Source organism: Ambystoma mexicanum, chromosome 14, assembly GCF_040938575.1.
Source record: "Ambystoma mexicanum isolate Mex_15411 chromosome 14, UKY_AmexF1_1, whole genome shotgun sequence".
In the NCBI taxonomy this organism is placed as follows: domain Eukaryota; kingdom Metazoa; phylum Chordata; class Amphibia; order Caudata; family Ambystomatidae; genus Ambystoma; species Ambystoma mexicanum.
The window spans coordinates 646,507,386-646,525,627 of record NC_090940.1 but is presented as its reverse complement, the minus strand read 5'-3'; the positions used below and the strand labels follow the sequence as shown (position 1 = coordinate 646,525,627).

At 46.9% G+C, this 18,242-nt stretch overlaps 1 protein-coding gene across 1 annotated transcript in view; it reads left to right on the top strand.

The window, feature by feature from the left end:
- LOC138527099 (protein ELYS-like) overlaps positions 1 to 18,242 on the top strand; it is a 510,654-nt gene that overhangs the window by 86,192 nt on the left and 406,220 nt on the right. Inside the window, exons 5-6 of the mRNA XM_069638141.1 lie at positions 6,998 to 7,114; positions 9,599 to 9,668. Coding sequence (XP_069494242.1) covers positions 6,998 to 7,114; positions 9,599 to 9,668 — 187 coding nt within the window. The remainder of the gene's footprint in view (positions 1 to 6,997; positions 7,115 to 9,598; positions 9,669 to 18,242) is intronic.

Here is an 18,242-nt window from a genome sequence, read left to right as displayed (position 1 = left end):
TCAAGTTTTCTACTTGCGGGTGTTTCTGGTCCCTATGCCTTCTAGGATGTGTCACCTGCTTATGGGTCTCAAGACCCTGCACTGCTTGTCCGGACGTCTGGGGAGAGCGTACTCTGGATGTTGTGCAGGGGGGGCGCTTGCTGGCTGTTCTGGGCTGGGTTCTCAGAAGGCAGTATGTCTCGGCTCGCCTTTTGCTGAAGTTACGGGGCACGTGGCGTCTTGCATGTTTTCCAGTTCCTTGAGCCCGTCTTCGGTTATGTCTCCTGGTGTCTTATACTCTCTCCCACTGGCTCCCGACATCTCAGCTTTCGTAGTTTTGTTTTCAGTGTCCCCAGCGCTGCGAGTGTCCCTGCTATGGTGGCCGGGGGTTTCAGGTCTACAGGCTGAGGTGTGCTTGGTCCTTCCTCCTGTGGCCTCTCCTACTACCAACACCAGCAGAAAGGGTCTACATTGGGGGTCCTCTCAGCTCAAGGGTTGTGAGATCTGGGGAGAGCCGGCGATCATCCAATTGGCAAGAGTTGTGCCATTGTCCAAGCTCTGGTGTACTTCGAGGAGTTGCTGGACGGTCGGCGGTTTTTGGTCCGATCGGACAATACGACGGCCTTGGCATATGTCAACTGCAAAAGGGGTTCCGGCCACTCCTTGAATGCTCTGGCAGCGCTGATAGGCACCTGGGAGGACTCTCATCTGGTGTCTCTGGTGGCCTCACGTATCAGAAGGGTGGACAATGTTCAAGCGGATCTTCTCAGACGCCGGTTTTCACTCCTCTGCGGAACTGGTCCTGTTGGCCCAGGTCTTTGCGGTGACCTGTGTCAGATTAGGGTCCCTGGTTCTAGACCTGTTTGCATCCCTGGCCTCAGCAGAAGTTCCCCTCTTCTGCTCTAGGTTTCAGGCTGAGGGGATTGGGGGATGGACGCCCTCTCTGTACAGTGGCCTTGGGGTTTTCCTTTATGCCTTTCCGCCTATTCCCCTTCTGCCCCGGGTGGTTTGGCGCATCAGAGTGTCCAGGGTGACTGTGTTGTTGTTAGCTCCGTTCTGGTCCCGCCGGAGTTGGCTCCCCTCTCTGTTGGAGCTTCGGTCCTAGGAACCTTGGCTGGTTCCGAGGTGGCCGTGTCCCCTTCAAGGGGATCTGCGGTTGGAATTCCACCAGATGCAATGGGCGGTGTAGCTATTGCTCAGTCTAGGTTGATATCTCAGGGGTTCTCAGATCCTGTAGTTGGGTCCAAATGGATGCTCTTAGACCCTCCACTCTGAAGGTGTTAGGCAGACTCTGGGGCCATTTCCGAGACTGGTATGGGCGGTCTGGGATCCCTCCCCTGCGTTCTGGCCTCTGCTATCCTTCAGTTCCTCCAGGAGGGGTTTTGACAGAGGCCTGGCAGTTTTTCCAGGCTTCGCTCTCAGTGGGCCTCCATGAAATTACTTTTGGGGGACTCTGACGGTCACTTGAATGGGGAGGTGTTGGTGGGGAAATTGATCCAGGGTTTTTCTTCTTCCCGTCCTTGTGCTGATAAAGGGCTTTCCTCTTGGGATCTCCCTCTTGTATTACGGTTCCTTCACGGGCCTCCTTTTGAGCCCTTTTCCGAGATTGATATCAAACATCTTACACTGAAATCTGCTTTTCTTATTGCCCTCACTTCTGCCCATAGGCTTGGGGAGATTGGGGCTCTCTTATGTCACGCTCCTTTCCTGAGGGTGCTGCCAGACTCGGTGGTGCCGGGGTGTGGTCCGATGTTTCTCCCTTCAGTTGTCTCTCGGTTTTCACACCTCTCAGGGTCTGGTTCTCCCTGACTTCTTTCATGATCCAAGAACGCCTGAGGAGGTGGCTCGGCTTAACATTGATGTCCGACGGGACGCGTTGGAGTATTTGGCTTGGTTTGCTTTTTCCACCAATCTGATAGTCTTCTGATTGCTTGTGGTCCGGCTGGGGCTGGGCATAACGCATCTGTGGTTTCCATTTTCCGGTGGTTCCGGGTTGTGATCTCTAGGGTCTATGTGGCTTCTGGCCTGCCTGTGCCTGCGCACAATCAGGGGCGGTCTGCCAGGGGTTTGGCGGCTTCCTGGGCCGATGCAAGGAGGGTTTTTCTCTGCAAGAGATTTGTATGGCTGCCGCCTTGGCAGGTTTAGGCATTTTCATCAACCGCTATGGGTTGAGTTTCTCCCACTCAGGGGTTGGTTCCTTCGTGGTTGGAGTTTTGTCTGTGGGGATGTGATTTAAGAGTTATTGTGGGTGTGTTTTGCTGCACTGTTTTTGGCTCTGTGTCTCATTGGGACCTTTTCCCCGTTGCTGCTTTGGTATACCTCATGAAGTAAGTACTGGGACGAGGAAGAGTAGGACTAGGAGTAATGAAGATTACCGGTAAGTAATCAGAGCATTAACGCATATCCAATTTAAGCATATACCAAATGTGTGATCAGTGTATAGCAAAGACGTTTATATATTGACCCACTGACCCCGGGTGACGCCTGATGAGTCATTTATCGGGATCCAAGGACCCAGAGGGCAAGTATTCACAGCGCCAGTCACTTCAAGTTCGGTCGAGGGACGGTGGGAGAATGCTGTATGTACGGGGGTGCTTTACAGGTCTGGGGAACCACTCGGGCATCGATGGTGTCGAACCCCTGACCAGAGACACGAGGAAGAACCCCCTTTAGAAGTCTCTTGGCCCCACAAAAATAAATCCCAAAGTCAGCAAAGCGAAACGTTTACGGTACCCACAGTGTGGGCGAAGGGAACCTCAAAAATGGAATTCTGCTCTTGTTACAGTAAGCATTGAGGATGGCAACAGAGCCTACTTTGCAAATGTAGAGTTTAAGCCTTTCTTTGTCCTGGAGGACTCGTTTTAAAAACAGATAAACAGCTGTACATGACCCAAAGCCAGACTTAGAGACGTCCTCACTCTTTGTTTCTAATTATTGCACTAGTCCTGGCATGTTTCCAAACAATAAAGCAGGTTTCGATGCTCTGCAGGATGAGTTCTGTAAAACAAAAAAAAATGTTTTAAAAAAAATTAATTAATGCCCTGTGTCTCATAACATCCCGTGCTTCGGAGCAAACGTCCATTCTTTTCAGCTGAAATCACTAAAATATTTGCGGATATCCCGGACCTCGATTCTCCCTGAAATTTGCATGATTCAAATTCATGCCAATATATTTTGACCAGGCCTAAACACTGACATGCGATGACATGTAGGTCTGCATGATCCTTTCTCTCAGATAGACTGTTGGAAGCATTCGAGTGTGAAGCTCATGGTGAGGTGATCAAGAAGGGCCAATGACTGTCCCTAAGAATGAGGACTGAGGTGCAGTTGGGGGCTATTCACTCACACTGATTCAGAGTGTATGTTGTATCGGTGTGTGCTGAAAGAACGCGTAAGCGTTCACTCCTGCGCACTCTTACCTACCTCTCTTACATTACCTTAGGTTATGCACTCTTACCTATCTCCCTTATGTTCCCTTCTGTTACGCACTCTTACCTACCTCCCTTATGTTACCTTCTGTCACGCACTCTTACCTACCTCCCTTATGTTACTTTCTGTTACGTACTCTTACCTACCTCCCTTACGTTACCTTATGTTATGCACTCTTACCTATCTCCCTTATGTACCTTCTGTTACGCACTCTTACCTACCTCCCTTATGTTGCCTTCTGTCACGCACTCTTACCTACCTCCCTTATGTTACTTTCTGTTACGTACTCTTACCTACCTCCCTTACGTTACCTTATGTTATGCACTCTTACCTATCTCCCTTATGTACCTTCTGTTACGCACTCTTACCTACCTCCCTTATGTTACCTTCTGTCACGCACTCTTAGCTACCTCCCTTATGTTACCTTCTGTCACGCACTCTTACCTACCTCCCTTATGTTACCTTAGGTTATGCACTCTTACCTATCTCCCTTATGTTACCTTCTGTTACACGCTCTTACCTACCTCCCTTATGTTACCTTCTCTTACGCCTCTTACCTACCTCCTTATATTACCTTCTGTTATGCACTCTTAGCTACCTCTCTTATGTTACCTTCTGTTACGCACTCTTACCTACCTCCCTTATGTTACCTTCTGTTACGCACTCTTACCTACCTCTCTTATGTTACCTTCTGTTACGCACTATTACGTACCTCCCTTATGTTACCTTCTGTTACGCACTCTTACCTACCTCTCTTATGTTACCTTCTGTTACGCACTATTACGTACCTCCCTTATGTTACCTTCTGTTACGCACTCTTACCTACCTCCCTTATGTTACCTTCTGTTACGCACTCTTACCTACCTCCCTTATGTTACCTTCTGTTACGCACTCTTACCTACCTCTCTTATGTTACCTTCTGTTATGCACTCTTACCTACCTCCCTTATGTTACCTTCTGTTACGCACTCTTACCTATCTCCCTCATGTTACCTTCTGTTAAGCACGCTTACCTCCTTCCCTTATGTTACCTTCTGTTACGCACTCTTACCTACCTCTCTCCCTCATGTTACCTTCTGTTAAGCACTCCTACCTCCTTCCCTCATGTTACCTTCTGTTACGCACTCTTACCTACCTCCCTCATGTTACCTTCTGTTACACACTCTTACCTACCTCCCTCAAGTTACCTTCTGTGACGCACTCTTACCTACCTCCCTCATGTTACCTTCTGTTACACACTCTTACCTACCTCCCTGATATTACCTTCTGTTACGCACTCTTACCTACCTTCCTTATGTTACCTTCTGTTACGCACTCTTACCGACCTCCCTGATGTTACCTTCTGTTACGCACTCTTACCTACCTCCATCATGTTACCTTCTGTTAAGCACTCTTATCTCCTTCCCTTATGTTACCTTCTGTTACAAACTCTTACCTACCTCCCTCATGTTACCTTCTGTTATGCACTCTTACCTACCTCCCTCATGTTACCTTCTGTTACACACTCTTACCTACCTCCCTTATGTTACCTTCTGTTACGCACTCTTACCTACCTTCCTTATATTACCTTCTGTTACGCACTCTTACCTACCTCCCTCATGTTACCTTCTGTTACACACTCTTACCTACCTCCCTCATGTTACCTTCTGTTACACACTCTTACCTACCTCCCTTATGATACCTTCTGTTACGCACTCTTATCTACCTCCCTGATGTTACCTTCTGTTACGCACTCTTACCTACCTTCCTTATGTTACCTTCTGTTACGCACTCTTACCTACCTCCCTCCCTTATGTTACCTTCTGTTACGCACTCCTACCTACCTCCCTCATGTTACCTTCTGTTACACACTCTTACCTACCTCCCTAATGTTACCTTCTGTTACGCACTCCTACCTACCTGCCTTATGTTACCTTCTGTTACACACTCTTACCTACCTCCCTCATGTTACCTTCTGTTACACACTCTTACCTACTTTCCTTAATGTTACCTTCTGTTACGCACTCTTACCTACCTCCCTGATGTTACCTTCTGTTACGCACTCTTACCTCCCTCCGTTATGTTACCTTCTGATCCAGTGAAGGCTCATGGATTTGGCTTCCTCTTATCAGGCCCAGTAAGAGGATACTGGTCCTGGTACTAATATTAAAAAAGTCCAGACTTAATATATATTGACCAATGTGTCGTATGCTAATTGAAGCTATGTTGACGCTTACATACGGTTTGTGAACAACTGCTTTTGTGTTTTATAGCTATATATTGAATAAACTACCTTGATATCAAGATGTATTATGCTACTATGCAGTCACAAAACATTGCAGAAGAGGAGGAGGTATGAATTAGTGAGGTATAGACATACAAGATAAATCATTAATCTTATCAGATACATTAATGGGTAGTTTATCCTGTATAAAACCATACACACATGAATATACACACACATAGCACACACATTCAAGATTGTTGTGCTGAAAAACAAACATTAACGCGCATCTCAATAAAATTATACAAATTTGTGATTGGTTTATAGCAAAGACCTTACCCTTGTGTCATTTAGATGTTGCAGGCATTGGAGGCTCTTGGTGCATATTTTATGGTGAGGGATCATGGGAGTTGTAGGCCAAAGAATTGAAGGGTGAAGCGTTAGCCAAGCTCAGCGCATTGTCGGCCTAGAGAAAGGAAAGAATGATTCTGGTATGTAAACAAGCAAGGCGTCATCACGTCAGAGAAGTATGCAAACAGACAGCATTGTGATGTCACAGCGTGCACTTAAGCAATAAACTTCGGAGGGTGGGGGCATTACCTGTTATGGTAATGCCCCCGACTAGGAGCGTTTTATTGCTATTAGTATCGACGTACCAGGATACTAATCGTTTTTTTTCAAGTTGAAAAACTGTGTGTTTGCCATTTCTCAACTTGAAGAAACTACAAAACAAAATGGCCGCCATGGATCAGGGCGAAGGAAACTAGACATAGTCCCTTCTCCCTTTCCATGGCAGACATTGCTGTGACAGAGCTGCTCCAAGAAAACAGGGTGTTTCTGGCATCAGCAAGGGATGAAGGAGCGCAAGGTAAGCGGGATGGGGTGGGGGATGTGAAAATTGGGGGTGGGGGAAGGAAGGTGCACTTACCTCAGTATCGACATGGAAGATGGCAGCTGCCCGCTTCCATGGAGGCCCCCAGCCATTTCATGATATGAGGTCATCTCTGCCGCTCAGGTGTCAGAAGTGTGTTTTATGATCTATAAAAAAGATCACAAAATGTTATTCATCTGGCATTATACACATAGGTCTGTAACCCGCAGCTCTCTGGATGTTTTGGACTACGACTCCCCATGATCTCCTGCCCTTAACTAAACTGGCTGGGGCTGATGGGTATTGTAGTCCGAAAGATCTCGATAGACAAAGGTTGTGGACCCTTGACAGCGATATCATGTATACATTTCTGTAGAAAAGAAAGAATGTGTGTAAGGTTCTTGCCTCTTCTCCGCTGTGACAGTGGAAGCTCATATCTTGCTTTACAGAACTTCTGTTTGGTGTTGTGGCTCTGTTGTCATCCAACAATGATACTTTACTCATATTTTGGCACAGGTGTGAAATTCATATGGGCTTCCCCGAGATTTGCATCTCTGCCCTGCAGTTTCAGAGGGCGCACAGCACAGCTGAGCCTCACTGCTACCTCTGGGTGATGTTCTCTGCACTGAACAGGTACGTGCATGGGTGGAGCAATTGAATTTATTAAGTTCTGCCTCCTCTCACTGAAATTTCACGCAGTTCTCCGCCTTGAGGCGGCTCGGCTCTTGGAGGCGTAAACCTGATTCTGCTGTCTTTGGAGGCAAACGTCTATGTTATGTTATGTTATGTTACTTGGCATTTATATAGCGCCTTATGTATCATTGGTATGACCTCAAAGCGCTGGTAGGTTGAACGCCATCAGGAACCGCAGTTCTAGTCAGTAGAGAGAGAGAGTGGTGTATGGTACGTGGGTGCATCGGATATGTGTGCAGCTGGTGTGATTGTTGCATGATAGCTGCTTCTTAGCGGTAGGTGTGGTGCTGAGGAGATCAGTTGGATGTGTTCAGTCTGGAGGGTGGACACCCAGCCTGAGTTCTGGCTGCGTTAGGTCTGAGGAGACGCCTAAGCTAGCCGGTATGTGCTCAGCTAGATGTGTTTTATTAGGATGATGAGGTGTTCGTGCGGTCAATGTTAGTATGAGAACAACATGTTCTAGGGTGAGAGGTCAAACTCATTCCACAAAGTATCATGAGTTGGCACACAAATTTGCATGCAGACTAACAGAATCGTTATTATTCAGTTCAGGGTGTTTAAAAATAAAAAAAAATTACAAAATGTCTCTTTCGGCTATTGATTTTGGAACAAATTAATTTATATTTTTTCACTTGACCCTATATAACATTGTTAATCCATCACCATTCAAAAGAAAAGAGGACAAAAGGTACTAGTAATCCTATGAACTGATTTTTGTTCAGTTATTACTTTTTACATTTCATTTGTTCATCATTTTTTTCTGTCTTGGGAGGATAGCTCAGGAGCAACGTGCTCGCCTTGGAAGCAAGACAACAGGGAGCAACACAGGTTATATCCCCAGGTCCACGTTTAGAAACCTCTGGGTCTTAAGCACATTATAAATAACCTATCATAGTCATATTCTTTGTTCTTACTTAAACTTTGGACAGACCTACTGTGTTCTGGTGCGTCATGAATATTTTATTTAATGATACAGTGAAGGAAATCTCCCATGTTGTTGGCGTGGCTCTTGGAATTCACATTAAAATTGCAATAAAAAATAAATTATACCGTGAAGGTTTTCAAGAGAACCACGCACTACAAAAACATATCACAGAACTACACAATGCAAATACTATTGACATGGAGATACCTATACAGTCATTTAGAATAACAAAATAACCCTAATAATTAAAGGAATGGTTCACCCAAAAAATATTATTGCAAAAAAAGATGGGCAATAATAAAAAAAATAGATTGGCACTTTTTTTTAAAGTCCCTATGTAAAATTTTGAGTAAATGAAGCCGAGGAGGAGCCTGCGAAACTTAGAAAGAAAAAACGCAGCGTTTTCGAAAACACAACCGGGTTGTGTTTCTGCCTAAAGCTGCTTTCCCATTTGGGGCTTTCGGGCTCCCCCTGGGGAGCCCGAGAGCCCCAAATGGGAAAACAGCTGTAGGCAGAAACACTGCAGCATTTAGCATTTCAGAAAACAACCGCATTGTGTTTCTGCCTAAAGCTGCTTTCCCATTTGGGGCTTTTGGGCTCCATACGGGGAGCCCGAGAGCCCCAAATGGGAAAACAGCTTTAGACAGAAACACTGTGGCATGGAAACACAACCGCGATGTGTTTCTGCCTGCCTTGGCTTTCACTTTGGGTCTCCGGTGCTCCGCTTGGGGAGCCTAATACAACAAGGTGACATAACACTTGCTCCTCATGTTTGCAAAGTAGGAAATGCTGCCTGGAAATTATGCTTTGCAGGGGGCGTTTACTAATTGATTTTTATGGAATCCACCTGCTTATTTGCAGGTGCTAATTGGGGAGGATTCCCAAAGAATCCTTTGGTTTTACTCCTGCATGAAAATCTCATGCTGCGTAAAATGAAGTTCTCTGCACATAGAGGAGGGAAGCACGGCACAGAGGTTAACCCCACGCCGTGCCCCTCCTCCGCCTTGTCTGAGTATGAACATTGGGCGAAGTGTAAAATGGAGGCGCAAAAGCAGTACACCTTTCTTGTATGACACCTTTTCCTGCATCGTCCAATTGAAATGAACCCGCTTAGTGTGATTACTGACACAATGAGTGGAATAAAAAATATGGAGTGCTCTGGTGTATGCCCGCCTTGTGTCGAGAGGCGGGTTCTACGGAAGAGGAAATTAGGGCATGAAAATGTCATAATGTATTTGTAAAATTGTGTTTGGTGGTATATCGATGACAACACGGGCTGCCAAATGCCTATCAATAAAGAAATGTGACCCTTTGGCCTAAGAAACTGCACATACATTATGTTATGGATTTGGTGTTTACTTAATTGCTCATTCTGATTCATTTTGATATTGCAAGGATTCAGACATTTCACCCTCCTTGTTTATGTTGACATGGGGGATTTCTTTCGGCTATGAGCTGGCAGTTTTATTAATCCCATATGCTCTTATATTCCTTCCCAGAGAGCCAGGGAGCATTGGGGCCAGCTTGTTGGAGATGGCATTTAATGATTATTGCAAGGATTCCTACACGGTGAGTAGCACTGATGGTATTCTATAGTGTTGAGTTTTCAGGAAATGTCGATTTTCTGAGTTTCGATTTCACTTCATGATTGTAGGTGTAGAAGAAAAGTGAAAATAATCGTGCATTAGTCATGCTGATGGGAAATAGGATTGCAAGACAATGTAATGTAGTTATGGAAAGCCTGTTAATTTTAAAAAAAGATGCCTAAAATCGAATGAAAAATGAAAACTAATGTCAACAGTGTTCTGTCACGAATCCCTGGATATCATCACTTCCTCCCTAGGCGAAGACCCTTCCCACGGGTCCAGGGACATGATGCCACTACCTGATAGTCCCCCTGGGGGTGGTAATCAGTGGGAGGGTCCCATGGGAAGGGACCCCCTATGAGGAGGAAGGGAGATTGTGGTATAACAATTAGCACTCTACCCCCAAAACCACATCCCCACACACTCTTAGGGCCAAAACACTGCCATCCTCTGTACTTCCTCTTTCCGCTCAGTTACTTTCTGCAGGACAGACCCGTCTATGATTGTGAGGGAAACCATAATGTGACGAGGAAGAGTAACAAACACTTGGAAAGCTATAGTTCTGTAGATACTGGCACGAGGAAGAAGAAAAGTGGAGTGAAGGGCCTTTCACAGAACCAAAGAGAACATACAAACTCTTATATAAGCAAGCCAAAGATAAACAGAGAGGAAGGACTTCTTTTGGGGCCTAATCCCTTCTGGAGAAACCGTGAGCTGGAAGGAGCCACTGTGCGGAGAATGGGGACTGAAGGAGATCGGGATGCTGGCCAGACAGCAGACGTGTGCCAGAGGAGCACGCCTCTGACATACGGGTACCATAGCGGGAGAAGCAGGTATCCGTAGGCGAGCTGGAGAGCAGAAGGAGGTACCACTGTACCAGTGAATGACCCTGGGCTGTGGAACCGCCACACGTCTTCTAGGGGCGAGAGAAGCCTGGAGAAGCTAAGAGCAGGCGAGAGAAGCAACCTGCGGAGCGGAGGCAAAGAGCAAGCCCCCGGGGTTGGAAGAATCTATAAAGAGAACTGTGTTAATGAATGGGGATTTGCTCTACGAAGCAGGGGACAGAGGAAAGACCCTGCTGAGACCCTGAGGGGTGGAGGTGAACCAAGTTGGGATAAAAGAGAGATCCCCAGGGTAAAACCAACTGTTGAAAACAATCAGAGTACACGTGTCGTCATCTTCCTCGTACCAGTACTCAGACGAATTCCAGAGAACTTTATGTATCAAACAGTGCCTGGCAGTTAAGTGAACCGGGCCTGATTGAGAGACATTATACACCTGAGAAAGGGGTCTGGCACCCACATAACTGGAAGAAAAGACCAAGGGGGCAGGAGATTCCCTTTGACAAAAGTCAAGAACAGACCAGATGATGAGCGATATCCTCTGGCAAAACTAGATACATCATTGGGAATATTAAAGGAGAGCCTGGGAAAGGCTTGGGGAAGGGAGATATTTCCCCCATCTTTGTGGAACTAGAAAGAGTTGTCTAAGAAGGTCTGGAAAGGGAGACCTCTCCCTCCATCAGTGTGACGGCCGGCCAGGGGAAGAAGGAGATTTCCCCAACAGTCACACACTGCCCCAAAACTGTCCAGAATGAAGGACCCACCTTTCTGGAAGGTGGAACTAGTTATATGGTTTCCTTTTGAAGTGTGAGGGACGAAATAGGTTTGAGACATACTACAGCGGGCTATTTTTCTTTGGCAGACATGCTGACACTATCCAAAGTTTTGTTTGAGGCAGGGAGACCCCCTCTTATTCATAGGGACAGACAGGGTTTTTGCTTAGTTTCACTGTGCGAGAGTTCAATGCGTTAGTGAGAGAGACCGCACATTGGAATACTTGGGTCTTTTATACAATTTGTCCAGCCGTTGGCCAACCCTCTCGCGGGTTAACCATTCTGTGAACCGGGCCTATGGGTTCCCTGCCAGGTCAATCCTTTAATACATGCATTTTGATTAGTTTCACTGATATAGTACATTTACATATAGGTCAACGGTAGGACAAGGTCTCAGTTTGCGACCCCGACAAGTGGCCTGCAGGCATATTAATTATTCATGTGTACGGAGGTCACAACAGCCAGAATCTTACTCAGAATGTCATTCGGCCTCCATTTTGATGTTCAGGGTGACTTCCATATAACAAGAGGACCTAAAATGGCGGCTTAATCCAAGATGGCGACTTACATTACTTTCTCTAAGGTCAAGACCTTGCCGTGGAGTTTGTTCGCATACAATGTTTAGACAACTTGGCGTAGGCCAATACACATACAATTGTTGCGATAGGAGGCATAATATTGTTTCAATTCCGACAGGTCCACCCATCACAGGGCACGCAACCATACATTTCCTCAAAGCTGTGGTTCATTTCCAGTGTTCAAGACAACTCTTCACTTTCACATTATTCTTAAAGTGCTTTTCTGATAGCAGGTTACTTGATATACTTGATTGTCTCAGAATGTTTATGCAGCCTTTAGCACTTCATAGTCTAATCAAGTAACAGCTTTCTTTTCATTCAGTATTTCATAAATGTAACATTTACTTGGTCTCACTCAAACCACGACTATCCTGCCGCTCAAGATTCAGGAAATGTAATGCTGTGTTGCATTCATCAGGATAGCACCTTTCATTCCATTCGGCTTTAAAAAAATGTAGGTGTGCAAACTTGGATAGAACCTTTTATGCAGTTCGGTATTCATTAAATGTTGTTTTCACTTATGTGGGCTTAAGCAGCATCTTTCAGGCACTTCGGTATTCAATAAATGCAGTTTTCTTTTGCGTGGGCTTAAGCAGTACCTTTCAGGCAGTTTGGTATTCAAGAAATATAGTTTTCACTACTTCTGGGGACCATTACCAATTCCATGGTCCCTTGGAGTGCTCTGGCGTTCCTAGCGTCTCCCAACACTTACCAAGTCTCTGTAGCTAAGTTTGTCGGCTTCTCCTAGAGCAGGAAAACCAAATTATCAGTTTGCCGGGTGCTCCATTCAGCACACGTCGGCCTTCGTGCTTGGCTCCATCTCTGCTCCTTAGCAGTACCTGCTGTATGCCTTCCCTCATAGAGGCTCCCAGTCCTGCAGAGTCACCTTGGCAAGACTCTTGGGATCTTCGTCTGCGTCTCTGCTTCTCTCGCCTCAGCACAGCAATTCCTCTGTTCTCTTCCTTGCCTGCGACTGCTCCTTCCATGTGCTTCTGGGTTCCACCTTTTATACTCTCCTCTGTTACTAACAGGTTGCAGGTGAAATGAGGTATCCTCAATCGCCTGACTCTCCATGAGTCTATTAGTGTGACATGCCTGATCTTCATTGCCACATGCCTTCAGACCACTCTATTTCATCTCAGTACCAGAGTGGTGTTTATAATAGGAAATCGGCACTGCTCCTAGTTATTTCTTCTTTTTCTCAGTACTTAAGGAACAACTATAGGGGAGGATGGGATGAGATTGGCAATATCCCATAAAGGCTAAGTAAGGGGAGGGTAGGTCAATATCAGGAAAGGGGGATACCATGTCTCACCTTCGGTACACACTCTCTCCAGTCCTCAGGGACCCTCCAATTAGGTTATCCTCTCCCACTTGTACACCCCCACGGTTGGGATCCAAAAGCGATGGCCCTTCCCTGGCCAGTTGAACAGAAGCTCCCTGGGGAGTGGATGTGAGAGTACCTTCAGGTTTTTCACAGGGTGAAGTGCTCGGGTATCGGCTGTGATGACTCCGCTAATAATTCTCAAATAAATTGGGCAAACTGAATGCCATAGCCCCCATCTCTAAGGCAAGAGTCTGTAATGTTTGGCTGACCAGATATGTTGAACGGCAACTCCCATCAGCCCTAGCCAGCTTAGTCAATGGTGAAGGATCATGGGAGTCATAGAACAAAACAGCTGATGAGCCGCAGTTTGCCAAACTCTGAAGAGTCAATAAATGATATGAGGGGAAGGAATGAAATGACAAAAGGGCAGCTCTGCTTTAAGGAGATGCCATGCAGTGGCACTGTGTGAGCCCCACTCATGCAAACGTGCCTCATCTCATTCATGCAAGCATGCTTCATCCCATTCATTCAAACGTGCCTCATCCCATGCATGCAAGAATGCCTCATCCCATTCATGCAAGCGTGCCTCATCCCATTCATGCAAGCGTGCCTCATCCCATTCATTGACACGTGCCTCATCCCATTCATGCAAACGTGCCTCATCCCATTCATTCAAACGTGCCTCATCCCATGCATGCAAGCATGCCTCATCCCATTCATGCAAGCGTGCCTCATCCCATTCATGCAAGCGAGCCTCATCCCATTCATTGACACGTGCCTCATTCCATTCATGCAAACGTGCCTCATCCCATTCATTCAAACGTGCCTCATCCCATTCATTGACACGTGCCTCATCCCATTCATGCAAGCATGCTTCATCCCATTCATTCAAACGTGCCTCATCCCATGCATGCAAGCATGCCTCATCCCATTCATGCAAGCGTGCCTCATCCCATTCATGCAAGCGTGCCTCATCCCATTCATTGACACGTGCCTCATCCCATTCATGCAAGCATGCTTCATCCCATTCATTCAAACGTGCCTCATCCCATGCATGCAAGCATGCCTCATCCCATTCATGCAAGCGTGCCTCATCCCATTCATTCAAACGTGCCTCATCCCATTCATTCAAACGTGCCTCATCCCATTCATTCAAACGTGCCTCATCCCATTCATTCAAACGTGCCTCATCCCATTCATGCAAGCGTGCCTCATCCCATTCATGCAAGCATGCCTCATCCCATTCATGCAAGCGTGCCTCATCCCATTCATTGACACATGCCTCATCCCATTCATGCAAGCGTGCCTCATCCCATTCATGCAAGCGTGCCTCATCCCATTCATTGACACGTGCCTCATCCCATTCATGCAAACGTGCCTCATCCCATTCATTCAAACATGCCTCATCCCATTCATTCAAACGTGCCTCATCCCATTCATGCAAACGTGCCTCATCCCATTCATGCAAACGTGCCTCATCCCATTCATTCACAAACGTGCCTCATCCCATTCATGCAAGCATGCCTCATCCCATTCATGCAAGCATGCCTCATCCCATTCATGCAAGCGTGCCTCATCCCATTCATTGATGCGTGCCTCATCCCATTCATGCAAGCGTGCCTCATCCCATTCATGCAAGCGTGCCTCATCCCATTCATTGACATGTGCCTCATCCCATTCATGCAAACGTGCCTCATCCCATTCATTGAAACGTGCCTCATCCCATTCATTGAAACGTGCCTCATCCCATTCATTCAAACGTGCCTCATCCCATTCATTCAAACGTGCCTCATCCCATGCATGCAAGCATGCCTCATCCCATTCATGCAAGCGTGCCTCATCCCATTCATGCAAGCGTGCCTCATCCCATTCATTGACACATGCCTCATCCCATTCATGCAAACGTGCCTCATCCCATTCATTCAAACGTGCCTCATCCCATTCATTCAAACGTGCCTCATCCCATTCATTCAAACGTGCCTCATCCCATTCATGCAAACGTGCCTCATCCCATTCATGCAAACTTGCCTCATCCCATTCATGCAAGCATGCCTCATCCCATTCATGCAAGCATGCCTCATCCCATTCATGCAAGCGTGCCTCATCCCATTCATTGACACGTGCCTCATCCCATTCATGCAAGCGTGCCTCATCCCATTCATGCAAGCGTGCCTCATCCCTTTCATGCAAGCGTGCCTCATCCCATTCATTGACACGTGCCTCATCCCATTCATTCAAACGTGCCTCATCCCTTTCATGCAAGCGTGCCTCATCCCATTCATTGACACGTGCCTCATCCCTTTCATGCAAGCGTGCCTCATCCCATTCATTCAAACGTGCCTCATCCCATTCATTCAAACGTGCCTCATCCCATTCATGCAAGCATGCCTCATCCCATTCATGCAAGCATGCCTCATCCCATTCATGCAAGCGTGCCTCATCCAATTCATTGACACGTGCCTCATCCCATTCATGCAAGCGTGCCTCATCCCATTCATGCAAGCGTGCCTCATCCCATTCATTGACACTTGCCTCATCCCATTCATGCAAACGTGCCTCATCCCATTCATTCAAACGTGCCTCATCCCATTCATTCAAACGTGCCTCATCCCATTCATTCAAACGTGCCTCATCCCATTCATGCAAGCGTGCCTCATCCCAGTCATTGACACGTGCCTCATCCCATTCATGCAAGCGTGCCTCATCCCATTCATGCAAACGTGCCTCATCCCATTCATTGACACGTGCCTCATCCCATTCATGCAAACGTGCCTCATCCCATTCATTCAAACGTGCCTCATCCCATTCATTCAAACGTGCCTCATCCCATGCATGCAAGCATGCCTCATCCCATTCATGCAAGCGTGCCTCATCCCATTCATGCACGCGTGCCTCATCCCATTCATTGACACGTGCCTCATCCCATTCATGCAAACGTGCCTCATCCCATTCATTCAAAGGTGCCTCATCCCATTCATTCAAACATGCCTCATCCCATTCATTCAAACGTGCCTCATCCCATTCATTCAAACGTGCCTCATCCCATTCATGCAAACGTGCCTCATCCCATTCATTCAAACGTGCCTCATCCCATTCATGCAAGCATGCCTCATCCCATTCATTGACACGTGCCTCATCCCATTCATGCAAGCGTGCCTCATCCCATTCATGCAAGCGTGCCTCATCCCATTCATTGACACGTGCCTCATCCCATTCATGCAAACGTGCCTCATCCCATTCATTCAAACGTGCCTCATCCCATTCATTCAAACGTGCCTCATCCCATTCATTCAAACGTGCCTCATCCCATTCATTCAAACGTGCCTCATCCCATTCATGCAAACGTGCCTCATCCCATTCATTCAAACGTGCCTCATCCCATTCATGCAAGCAAGCCTCATCCCATTCATGCAAGCATGCCTCATCCCATTCATGCAAGCGTGCCTCATCCCATTCATTGACACGTGCCTCATCCCATTCATGCAAGCGTGCCTCATCCCATTCATGCAAGCGTGCCTCATCACATTCATTGACACCTGCCTCATCCCATTCATTCAAACGTGCCTCATCCCATTCATTCAAACGTGCCTCATCCCATTCATTCAAACGTGCCTCATCCCATTCATGCAAACGTGCCTCATCCCATTCATTCAAACGTGCCTCATTCAAACGTGCCTCATCCCATTCATTCAAACGTGCCTCATCCCATTCATTCAAACGTGCCTTATCCCATTCATGCAAACGTGCCTCATCCCATTCATTCAAACGTGCCTCATCCCATTCATGCAAGCGTGCCTCATACCATTCATGCAAACGTGCCTCATCCCATTCATTGACACGTGCCTCATCCCATTCATGCAAACGTGCCTCATCCCATTCATTCAAACGTGCCTCATCCCATTCATTCAAACGTGCCTCATCCCATGCATGCAAGCATGCCTCATCCCATTCATGCAAGCGTGCCTCATCCCATTCATGCACGCGTGCCTCATCCCATTCATTGACACGTGCCTCATCCCATTCATGCAAACGTGCCTCATCCCATTCATTCAAGCGTGCCTCATCCCATTCATGCAAACGTGCCTCATCCCATTCATTCAAACGTGCCTCATCCCATTCATTCAAACGTGCCTCATCCCATTCATTCAAACGTGCCTCATCCCATTCATTCAAACGTGCCTCATCCCATTCATGCAAACGTGCCTCATCCCATTCATTCAAACGTGCCTCATCCCATTCATGCAAGCAAGCCTCATCCCATTCATGCAAGCATGCCTCATCCCATTCATGCAAGCGTGCCTCATCCCATTCATTGACACGTGCCTCATCCCATTCATGCAAGCGTGCCTCATCCCATTCATGCAAGCGTGCCTCATCCCATTCAGTGACACCTGCCTCATCCCATTCATGCAAACGTGCCTCATCCCATTCATTCAAACGTGCCTCATCCCATTCATTCAAACGTGCCTCATCCCATTCATTCAAACGTGCCTCATCCCATTCATGCAAACGTGCCTCATCCCATTCATTCAAACGTGCCTCATTCAAACGTGCCTCATCCCATTCATTCAAACGTGCCTCATCCCATTCATTCAAACGTGCCTTATCCCATTCATGCAAACGTGCCTCATCCCATTCATTCAAACGTGCCTCATCCCATTCATGCAAGCATGCCTCATCCCATTCATGCAAGCATGCCTCATCCCATTCATGCAAGCGTGCCTCATCCCATTCATTGACACGTGCCTCATCCCATTCATGCAAGCGTGCCTCATCCCATTCATGCAAGCGTGCCTCATCCCATTCATTGACACGTGCCTCATCCCATTCATGCAAACGTGCCTCATCCCATTCATTCAAACGTGCCTCATCACATTCATTCAAACGTGCCTCATCCCATTCATGCAAGCATGCCTCATCCAATTCATGCAAGCGTGCCTCATCCCATTCATTGACACGTGCCTCATCCTATTCATGCAAGCGTGCCTCATCCCATTCATTGACACGTGCCTCATCCCATTCATGCAAACGTGCCTC